The 12,053-nt window shown below is 37.8% G+C and overlaps 1 protein-coding gene across 3 annotated transcripts in view; it reads right to left on the bottom strand.

The window, feature by feature from the left end:
• Positions 1 to 11,734, bottom strand: part of BBS2 (Bardet-Biedl syndrome 2) — a 59,634-nt gene extending 47,900 nt beyond the window's left edge. For 2 of the 3 annotated variants that reach the window (XM_074211276.1, XM_074211275.1), the window contains exon 1: positions 11,505 to 11,734. In XM_074211276.1, coding sequence (XP_074067377.1) covers positions 11,505 to 11,621 — 117 coding nt within the window. In that variant the 5' untranslated portion in view covers positions 11,622 to 11,734. The remainder of the gene's footprint in view (positions 1 to 11,504) is intronic. The other variant, XM_074211274.1, reaches the window with a different exon arrangement.
• Positions 11,735 to 12,053: the final 319 nt, after the last annotated feature.

Genomic DNA, 12,053 nt, shown 5'->3' with positions numbered 1-12,053 from the left:
CTACACCAAATGATCTTTTAGAAAAAAAGAGACTGTACCCTCTGAAGAGAGGTTATAGACTTATAATGGGATAAATTCTACATATAGGGTAATTAAAGAACTTCTGAATAGATGCTAATAATTATAATCTAAAAAAATCTTATAAATGCTTCTTCACATTTAAAAAAATTTTCCTCCAAGATTATAAGAAAATCAATCAGTAAGCATTCATTAAGTTTCTACTTTGTGCCTGGCATGGCATGTGGACATAACAGTTCTTAATGTCAAGAGGTTAAATAACATATGTAGATATAAATATATTCAAAATGTAAACTGGTAGGGCCGGCTAGGTGGCACAAGTGGATTAGAGCACCGGCCCTGGAGTCAGGAGTACCTGAATTCAAATCCAGCCTCAGACACTTAATAATTACCTAGCTATGTGGCTTTGGACAAGCCACTTAACCCCATTTGCCTTGCAAAAACCTAAAAAAAAGTCCCAAAACATAAACTGGCAAAATAAATATAGAGGAAAGTGGAGATCATTATTTATCTCTTACTGGCTTGCAAAGAATTTGGGATTTGCTACTAGTAAAGCTAGTTAAGAGCCACAGGATGGGATAATGCTTCTCTTAATTCATTCCCTACTCTCTGATGTGGACATAAATTAAAAGCTCATAGTAAATGGTTATTACTATTCCACCTTGTTTAGGCCTTTTCTGAAAAGCTGCCTATAGTCTTCACAACTTAGATTCTTCTGCTTTTATTTTTAAAAGATCCCTGATATTACTTTGGTGGTCCTAGAGATCTAAGCTTCAGGAAAGAACTTCACTAAAGAAGTAAAAGATTATTCAGCTTAGAATAAACTACACTAAAATACCCCTGCTTGAATGAGAAGAACATTGTACACCATAACAGCAAAATAGGGGTGATGATCAATCTTAATGGGCTTGCTCATTCCATCAGTGCAATAATCAGGGACAATTTTAGGGTGTCTGCTATGGAGAATGCCATCTGTATCCAGAGAAAGTTCCGTGGAATTTAAACAAAGACCAAAGACAAGTTGTCTTATGTACTACATAATTTTGCTATCTCTAATATTTTATTTTTTTCCTGAAGGATGTGATTTTTCTCTCAGCACATTCAATTTTGATCAATGTATAGCATGGAAAAATGTAAAGATTATCTGATTGGCTTCTGTGGGGGGGGGAAGAGGGGGGGAATTGTAAAATTCAAAACATTACAAAAATGACAGGAGAAACTACTATTGTATATAATTGGAACACAAAAAAAAATTATAAAAAATAAAATAAAATAAAATACCCCTGCTCAAACCAGAACACAGAATGAAACTTCTAGGACCAGATCAGTCTTCTGAGCATGTATAAGTTACAAACCTATTTAGTCATAATGTTTTGTCAATCTCATGATGACAAGCCATCTTTAAGAATTCTCAAGTCAAACAACTGGAAGCAACTTTTTAATCAACTTTTTTAAACTCCCAAGTCCCTAAATTCAAGAATTCTTATTCTTTTCTTTCCAGCTGTTTCCCCTAAAAGATCCTACTTCAGAATAAGTCTTTAATGTCAGGCATTTAAATCAGAATTTAGTCTCTAATCATAAGTCTTTAAGTTACATTAATGGTTTCCAAATTTTATAGTAATGCTGTTGCTGCTTCCATATTTTTCCCATAATAATCTTTGCAAATAATTTCCTTACTGTATATTTTAATCAAGTAAAATTAATTTATTATAATCTTATAACAATCTTATATACATAAAATAATATACAGATTTTTTATTCATAATATTTTTACAATTTTCATTTTTGTTACATCAAAGAACAATTATATTATTGTGATGAATCGCTTTTTTTGGCACAAAATTTCTTGAAACAGTGAATGAATGAATGATTGAAAATACAATTATTAAGTATTTATTATGTGTCAAGAACTATGCTAAGAGAAAGAGATATACAGAAAAATCAAGACAGTTCCTGTTCTCTAAAAGAGGGTTACAATAAATTAAAAAAAAAATTCAACTGCAGGGCAAGCATAAAGATTTTGAAGGCTTAAGATAGCATGGGCAGATGGCAAAGCCTAGAGTTCTCTGGATTATCTAAATTGGGAGGGGAAGAGTGCACACTGATACAGGGCAGAGGGCAAGACCTAAAAGACAACAGAAAACAGTGGCAGAGTAGGTTAAAAGGTCTCTCATCATAAGGAATGGGGTTCTATCTCATCTGACCTGGAGAGGACCAAGAAAAAGGGGAAGGGTACCCGGGTGGGAGAACAAAGTTGGCAATACCATAAAGGGTCAAGGAAAAGGGACTTAAATAGGATAATGTAGGATAAAGTCAAGATGGAGGATTGTTAGGAGACAATGAAGTGGATTCCAATCCACAAATTCTTCCAAACAGTTGTAGAAAACATACTAGAACAAATACTGATGTGGAAAATCCAGAAAAAGTCAAATAAGTCATCTATCTAGCTAAGCATGGTATATAGGTAAATAGACTTAAGGGAGGTCTTTAGATACTAGGACTGGCCTGAGGCAGAAGCCTCCCTCAAGCAGAATATTCCAACATCTAGGAAGAAACAAGGATATGAGGAAAAGACCCATAAGTGGGAGGAACCACAATGGAGAGATAGGTGCAACTGGCAGTTTTGTTGCCTGTTACCTAGTTATAAATCTCATATCCAGGGCAGAGTGAGAAGGGGACCTGCACAGTAGCTGATGCTCCCAGGTAGGGAGGCCTTGGATAATATACCAAGTAAAGAAGAAATTCAGAAGCCAGCTGCAGTAGAGTAGCTCAGATCCTAGGTACAGAGGGTCTCATCGCCCAGGCTCTAAGACCATTAAGGAATCAGGACTTTCAGACATCCCTGATTAAAAAGACTACTGATGTGAAGAAACTTTGATGTTCAAACTCAGGAATAAAGAGAAACATAAAAAGTTAAGCATATATGTATCCACTCTGAATTTTATCATCATTAACAGGTTCATAGGAGTCTGACTACCCAAGGGTATGATTCTGTTGGGAAGGAGGGGGGAGAGAAAGAGAGAGAGAGAGAGAGAGAGAGAGAGAGAGAGAGAGAGAGAGAGAGAGAGAGAGAGAGAGGAGAAACGGAGAAACACTGGAGGATGGGGAGGGGGAGAAGGAAAGTTGGGGAAAATTAACTCACATAATTAAGATACAGAAATATACATCTCTACAAACCTAGAAGAGGGGTTGAAGGGAGAGAGAGCAACTAATTTCATCTGAACTAGTTAAATGATGAAGAACCTACACACACACACACATACACATACATATGCATATGCGAAGACAACTGGAAACAAGAATATAGTTTAACTCATTTGGGAAACTGAAGGGGAAAGGAAGAAAGGAGGAGGAGGAAACAGAAAGTGGAGTTAAGGGAAGATTAGTTCCAAGTAAAACAAATTTCAAGGATTTATAAAAATATTTATTGTTCTTTTTGAACAAGAACAGAAATCTGAGGAAGTGTTAATAAATTGGGAAATGGATGAACAAGTTATATATAAATGCTATGGAATACTCCTAACCTGAATTCTTTTCAGCATAATAACCAAACAGGATTTCAGTTGCTTACCTACCTCTTGGAGGGAGAGATGAAGAATTATTTTTTTGAACATGGCCAATGTGCAAATTTGTTTTGACCACTTGTATGTATTTGTAATGGATTTTGTTTTTCCTTTGGGAGAAGAGGGGGAGAGGACTGGTGAAATATTTTTTAAGAAAAAAAAAAGACAAGACATATTTGAACTGCTTCAGTAATATGTCAAGTTGAGGAAGGAAGAAGGAAGAGCATGATCAGTATAGGGGTGATGCCCTAGGGAAAAAACTGAGGAACAGAGGGATTGGAGGTCACAGTGAGGGCAAAGAACAAAGGGAGAGGTATAATGACTACAGACTGGTCAGATAAAGAGAATTTCAGAATTGATGATAATGAGCACAAAGTATTTTTTTCCTAACAATGGAACTCTATACAGAAATTTAAAGGATACAAGCAGTCCTTTTTATGTTACAGACACCATGGCTTGTTTGTATTGGGGGTGGGTGGGTTAGTTTATCTCTGTCTACTAAAAACATCTAATTTTATCCAGGAAACATTGATTTTTGCCAATATAGTCTGCATTTTATTAGGTCTCTCGCTTTCTGCAAATGAGGTAATCAAAGTAAACACTGGAGTTTTCCTTTCTATCAAAACCAGTGACAAAATACAGTGTATCATATTTTCAGTATTTCAGTTTCTTTCTGTCTCCTTGTTTTTATGAGTTTCAGCCACTCCACTAGGTTTTCTCTTCAAATAAATTATATATTTCTTCTTCAAAAAAAACATTTCTCTTTAAACCTAGGACAATAAAAATTTAAGACAATTAAATTTAAATTTGTTAAAAATTCAAATAATTATTGCTACCATTCTCATTCTTTTTTTTTTAAATGCAGGTCTTTTGGAAAACAATTTATAATGTCCTTAACAAAAAGAGTGACACTATTTTGATACTTTTAACTTTCACAGAAATATTAAATCTCAGTATATATACTTAAATATAAGAAGCAGTATGATAGTATAACTCATATGTATTACAAAGCAACAATCAGCTAATAATAACAATGGCAGATCTTGCTAACTTTGAGATTCAAAACATACTAATTTAAATTTTATTTTGTCCACAAATGCACCAAATAATCATTAGAGTGCAACCATTGACTGTTGGCAGTACATGTTAATCTCATTTTTTGTTGCTTTCAATTTGAACTTTGTTTTTATTGATACAAGCAGATTTACTTACACTAGAAAACACTCAATAATTTTGGCCAATTTTTCACTCCCTCAAGATCCAAAGGATCTTGTACTCACTCCATAATTCTGGAAAATCTAGGGGTAGGGAACCTTTCTTTTGCCAAGGGGCAAAACTTAAAAATTAGCCTGTTATATTTAGTCAAACATTTAATTAATACACCCAGAAAAAGCTCCTAAATTTATTCATTTTCAAATCCCACCTGCTGTTATCTTGGCAGCACCAGACAAAAAGTTTTTCCAGGCCTTATATGGCCTGTGTCCCTGGCCCCTGTTCTAATTTATTCTGAGATCTTGAATGACAAAAATGACAACTGGAGGAATATATACTCAAAGTAGAACAGGGCCCAATTAGAGAGGTTGCCTTCTCTCCTCAGACAACAGAGGTAATTGATCTATTCTGATACAGCTCATCTGATCCAATGGGAAAAAATCTTCAATTAAGTAACAACAAACTTCTAAGAGGTTCTTTAACATCACTCTTTGCATTTATACATTCACCATATTCCACGGTCGTCTCTGTCTTTTTTTCTTTGTTTTTGCGAGGCAATGGGGCTAAGTGACTTGCCCAAGGTCACACAGCTAGGAAATGTCTGAGACTAGATTTGAACTCAGGTCCACCTGACTCTAGGACTGGAGCTCTATGCACTATGCCACCTAGCTGCCCCCTGTGTCCATCTATCTTACAAATAATTGTGAGGAATTTGAGAATTAATTATAGAATTTTTAAGGCTGGAAGGAATGTTAGAAGATATCTAGTCAAATGTTCTATTTTGGGGCAGCTAGGTGGCGTAGTGGATAAAGCACTGGCCCTGGAGTCAGGAGTACCTGGGTTCGAAGCTGGTCTCAGACACTTAATAATTACCTAGCTGTGTGGCCTTGGGCAAGCCACTTAACCCCATTTGCCTTGCAAAAACCTTAAAAAAAAAAAAAAAGGTCTATTTTTACAGAAAAGAGAAAAAGGGAACTCAAAAATTGGTAAAAGACTTGCTCCAAGTCACATAGCTAATCTGGTGACAAAACTGAGGGATATAACTTAAAACAATTTTCCAACTAATTTTTCTTTCCACTATATATCAGGTAGAGGGCACTTCAAGTGTTTTGACTATCTGAGTTGGCCAATACTATTCATCACCAGTTGCTGATAGTTGATTAGATAAATAAAATCAGTAGTCATTATGTAACTGATTACTGTAAATGTGCATGATGAGATGCCAATATCCAAAAAGGATTGGATATGAGAAACCTTTGAAAATAACAGGTATTTATAAGAGCTATTATCATCACACTATATGTTAGCCAAGAATTCTAGCAGCCAGATCACGATACACCTGAAAAGGCCCATGAATCAGAACAAATTAAATATTTGGAAAGGATCAGGAAAAGATGATGTACCTAGTTTTCAAGTAGTTTCTAATTGGAAATTAGTTTTGGTCAAAATCATAACTACTTAGAATAAGAGTAGGTAACATTTAAAGCCAGAGAATCAAACTGGATTCAGCTTAGTCTTGATCCACTTCTACAAACAATTATCTAACCTAGTGGCATTCATTAGCTTTATTATCTCAAGGCTGGATCCAAATGACAGTGGAGTAGAAGAGATCAGCAGAATGGACATCAACAAGATGATGCCTCCCAGGACCTAGAATGGAACCATGGCTCAGTCCCTTCAAGTTATTCAGCTTTGGGCAAGTCAGTTCATCTCTCTGAGAGTCAATATCTTCATTCAAAAAATGAGGGGAATAAATAAAACAATGTCTACAGAATCTCTGAATTGAATGGATCAAGAGATCCAAAGAATTTTAAAACTGAATTGAAATCAATAAATATTTATTATAATATATGAAATACATATGTACAAATGTATATACAACAGATTTTATTAACAGCATTTTTGACACTAAGGACAACCAGACTGCTTTAATTTCCCTCCAGATAAACTTCCCTGTAATTGCTGTTTTCTCTCAATTAGATTGTGAGTTCTTTGAGAACAGAAAGCATCTCATTATTCTATTTCTATCTGTAATCCCAATGCTCAGCCCAATGATTAGTATCTACTAAGTGCTTAATCAATGCTTTTTTCAAACAATTCCTTTTAAAGATCCCCATCTGCTCTAAATTCTATGGTCCTATGTTAACACTAGTGTCAGTCCTCTGGTTCTTCCACATTTTGCCCTCCCCCCAATATCAAACTCATTAGTCTGAGTATTGCTTTGATGATTCTTTGAGGGGAATAAGAAGATCATTAGAAAACAACCCAATTTTCATCAAATTCCTTGCCTTCTCAAGGAAGGGAGAAAGATAAAAAATGGAGAGAATTTAGAACTCAAAATTTTTAAAAATGAATATTAAATTTTTTACATATATTTGGGAAACGAAATAAAAATATACTAAAAAGAAAAAAATAAAATCCAATTTCATTCCCTCGAAATTCTTCACACATTCTTCCAAGATATAGTAGGCATTTACTAAACCTTTGAAATGAATGTCTTTAATTATTCATCTTGGCTTTGAAATAGAACCTGTTTCTGGCAAGTCAAACAGACAGAAAGCTACAAACATTCAGTTATCTAAATTTTTATAATTCATTTTCCAAAAGTGTAATCAACAATAGAACTCCAAAGCCAGATCTCTACCAAGAAAATTGTATCATTGATACCTGAAAAAGAATTAAAACTCAGAAATGGAAATCAGTTTAATGTATCATTAAGATTATGGTTTAAGTCAGTTCTATTTGGATGGTTCACACTTAAATTAAATGAAGAGTTAACCTGTTTTCTGGTAAAGGTAGTTGTTGAAAATATTTAAGGACTGGAAGTCAGGCCAGAAGCATCATTTTCTTCTCAAAGATTGGTTAATTTTTTTCAGTTATTTTTTCCAATTAAATGTAAAGATAGTTTTCAACATTTATTTTTTAAAATATTTTATTGTTTTTCCAACTACATGCAATGGTAGTTTTTACTAACCACTTTTTGCAAGTCAACATTTATTTTTGTAAGATTTTGAGTTTCAAATTTTTCTCCCTCCCTTTTCTCTTTTCCTTCCCCACTCCCTAAGATAGCAAATAATCCAATATAGGTGATACATGTGCAATCATGTTAAACATATTTCCATATTAGTCATGCTATAAAAGAGGAATCAAAACAAAAGGATAAAAAACACAAAAAACAAATTTAAAAAGGTGGAAATAGTATGCTTTAGTCTACACTCAGACTCCATATTTCTTTCACTGGATATGGATGGAATTTTTCATCACAAGTCTATTGGAATTGTCTTTGATCACTGTATTACTGAAAAGAACTAAGTCTATATAGTTGATCATCATACAATGTTGCTGTTAATGTATTCAATAGTCTCCTGGTTCTTCTCACTTCACTCAGGATCAGTTCATGTAAGTCTTTTCAGATTTTTCTGAAATCTGTCTGCTCAGAATTTCTTATAGAACAATAGTATTCCATTCCATTAAATGTAATTTAAGTACATGGAATGGAATTAAAATTTAATATAAAATGTAATGTAATTAAAAAATCACAACTTGTTCAGCCAATTACCCAACTAATGGGCATCTCCTCAATTTCCAATTCTTTGCCACCACAAAAAGAGTTGCTATGAATATTCTTATGCATGTGGGTCCTTTCCCCTTATTTATGATCTCTTTGGATACAGATTCAATAGTGGTATTACTGGAACAAAGAGTATGCACAGTTTGGTTGTCCTTTGAACATAGCTCCAAATTGCTCTCCAAAACGGTTGAATCACTTCATAACTCCATCATCAGGGAATTAATTAGTGTCCCCATTTTCTCACATCCCTTCCAACATTTATCATTTTTGTTTTCTGTCATATTAACAATCTGATAGGTATGAGGTAGTAGCTCAGAGTTGCTTTAATTTGCGTTTCTTTAATCAATAGTGATTTAGAGTATTTTTTATATGATTATGGATAGCTTAAACCAATCACAAAGATTTGTAGTTTAAGCAAATCCTGAACTCTGATAATGAAATGCTCTCTTAAACTCAGTGTCCAAAACGAAACTCATTACTCTCCCTACCAAAGAAATTAACTGTTACTAACTTCTTTAGAACTACTAACTTTCCAAGTCACTCAAGATGTACAACCTTGGAACTGTCCTTAATTCTTCCATTTCCCTTACCCTCCATATCCTATTGGTAAGACTTGTTGACTCTAGATCAGCAGTATATTTCATATCTATCTACTTCTTCCTAGTCACAGGGCCATCACCTTTATCCAGGTCCTCATCATCTCCCAAAAGGACTACTACAATAGCTTCTTAATTGGTCTTACTGAATATAATCTATTCACTTAACTAATAACACAAAATTGCCTTATATAAGTACAATTCTGACCATGTCATTCCTCTGTTCAAGAAACTTCAATGCCTCTCTATTGCCTCTGGGATAAAATTCAAATTGTTCTGTTTTGGAATTAAAAATCATAATTTTATGACTGGAAGAGCCTTAGAGGCCAGCAAGTCCCACCACTTCATTTTATAGGTGAGGTTAAATGACTTGACTAAGGTCACATAGCTATAAGTATCAGAGGCAAGATTAGATCCCAGGTCTTCTTAATTCAAAGTCCATTGTTCTATCCGTTAGACCACCTCCTATCTATCTTTCTAAATATATTACATTATTTCTTGGGATGCTACATGTCACCCAAATTGGCCTACTCACTGCTTCCCGTATATAATATTTCATCTTCTACCTCCCTTTCACCTGTTTCTTCAAATCACTAATTACCTTCAAGCCTTAGGTCAAGTACCCCTTCCTAAGGAAGCAGCTGGTAGTGAAGTGGTTAGAGTACTAAGCTTGAAGTAAGGAAGACCTCAGTTCAAATCCAGCCTCCAATACTTGTTAACTATGTGATCCTGGGTAAATCACTTAATCTCTGTTTGCCCCAACCATAAAATGGTGATAACAGTAGTTCCCACTTGCCAGTAAAAAACACTTTGGGGCAGCTAAGTGGTGCAGTGGATAAAGCACTGGCCCTAGAGTCAGGAGTACCTGGGTTCAAATCCAGTCTCAGACACTTAATAATTACCTAGCTGTGTGGCCTTGGGCAAGTCATTTAACCCCATTTGCCTTGCACCCCCCCCCCAAAAAAAACCCTAAAAACATTTTGAATGGTGTCTGGTACACAGAATGTCAGGTACTTGAGGTCAGAAAATTTTTTATTTTTATCTCTCATTCTGTCTTACTTTGAGCCCAATAAGTGCTTATTGAATTGAATTACCCCTTAACTCTACATTTCACTGCACTTGTGCATTACTTCGAAAAAAATAGAATAAAATTATTAATGTCAGAAGTCCAAACATGAAGATCTGGATTCCAGTGCCTACTCATTTAACTTACTTTGTGACTGTAGCCAAGTCATTTCTCTGTCTCTTGATTTCCATTTCCTTATCTACAAAATGAGGATGATAATAATCTCTGACCTGCCAACATCACAGGTTAGAACACTGAGACAACATATTAGATATGAAAAGATTTTTGGCAAGATACCTTTATAAAGAGCTATGCAAATAAGTTTCAAAGATACAAATGTAAAGATTATCCCTTTATATTTATATATATATATATATATATGTATATATATATATATATATATATATGAACTAGATACTGATTTAATTTAACTGAATTATATTGAATTGATTCACCAGCGGGCAGTATGGTACAGTAGAAAAAGTACTGGACTTGGAACTAGAAATTAGAGGACCTTGCTGGATAGGCTCTGTCAGAATCTTCCAAGCTGTGTAGTGGTGTTTTTTCCCAGTCATGTCTAAATTTTCATGACCACTCTGAGGATTTTCTCCACAAAGATACTGGAGCAGTTTCACATTTCCTTCTCCAGCTGATTTTACGGTGAGGAAACTGAGGCAGAGAAAAGTGACCTGCCCAGGGTCACACAGTTCCTGAGTATTTGAGGCCAATTTGGACTCCAGAGCCTGGGGCTCAATCCACTTTGCCACCTTAGATGCCCCCTCTAATTTGTGTAGCCCTAGACAAATTAATTCTCTGGGCCTCAGTTTCCTCCTTAGGTAAATGAAGATCCTGGACTGACTATACAATCGCTAGGGTCCCTTTCATATTTAAGAAATAATAGAATATCTGTATCAGTAATCAAACTATAACTCTGGTGGAGAATCCAGGGATGAACTTGCTTATCACCTGAGATCCCACTAACTGTAATGAGGGCGGTTCCTGCGTCAGCAAAGTGGCAAAGTGAGCAATTTTGGGGCAAAGCAACACTTCAACGTGAAGTCTTATGCCATGCAAGGTGACCCTGGAAAAGATCTGGACTATCGGCTATATATCCTGGGTCCGGGTAACCTGCCCAAGGTCATTCGGTGAGCCGGGTCCTCGGACTCGAAGGCTCTTTCCCCGACAAGGTGGAAATCCTGCCTCTCGTAGCTACATTATTTCTATGCTTGTTACATAATATCTGCACTCGTTACATAGTAGCAGATATCGGGCACGGGGGGGGCGGGGTGCGCGCCGCGGGGGCCGCGGTGACTGTGCTCCCGGCGCTATCGGAGTCGTTCCCGCGACTACGCGCCGCGCCGCAGGCGGTTGCCCGGCAACCCCGGCTGGGTGCCGGGGCGGGGAGGAGGCGAGGGCTGGGCGGAAGGGGAGGGGCGCGCATCCTCCCCGCTCCCGGGGCCCCGGCTGGGCCCCTTTACCTTGCCGGCTTGGGTGGCGGCCGCCAGGCACGTGTGGGTCCCGTCGTAGCGGCCCACGGCCACCATGCGGGGGCTGATTTTGTGGCGCAGCTTCAGCGTGAACACGGGCAGCAGCATGGCGGCCCCGAGGAGGTCCCGCGCGTGGAGGGCCGGGAAGGCGGCTCCGGGAGCCCCCGGCGCGGCCCGGACCCGCTATTCCTCACCTCGATCACGACCCGGCTCCGCCTCCCCCCTTGGGATTAGCCCCGCCCTCACATCGGACCCGCCACGCTGCCGCCTTGCGGCTCTTCCTCTACACCGCATGCGCCACGCCCCCCCCCGTGCTCAATCGAAGCCCCGCCCCTTCCCTTTTGTGGGCCTCCGTTCGCGTTAGCCACGCCCCTCGCGCCGCTTCCTCCGCCTTGGCCCCTCCCACTGGCCGGTCTCCTCTTCCTTCTCCTCGGCCCCGCCCCTTCCGTCCTCGCGATCATGCCCAAGCTTCCCCCGGACTGCCTCCCTCCCTCCCGCCCCGGGGCTCCGCCCTGTGCGCCCCAGCCGCCCGCTGTGCAG

This window comes from Macrotis lagotis, chromosome 1, assembly GCF_037893015.1.
Source record: "Macrotis lagotis isolate mMagLag1 chromosome 1, bilby.v1.9.chrom.fasta, whole genome shotgun sequence".
Taxonomy (NCBI): Eukaryota; Metazoa; Chordata; class Mammalia; order Peramelemorphia; family Peramelidae; genus Macrotis; species Macrotis lagotis.
Note: the sequence above shows the minus strand (reverse complement) of the source record. Positions and strands in the feature narration are given on the sequence as shown.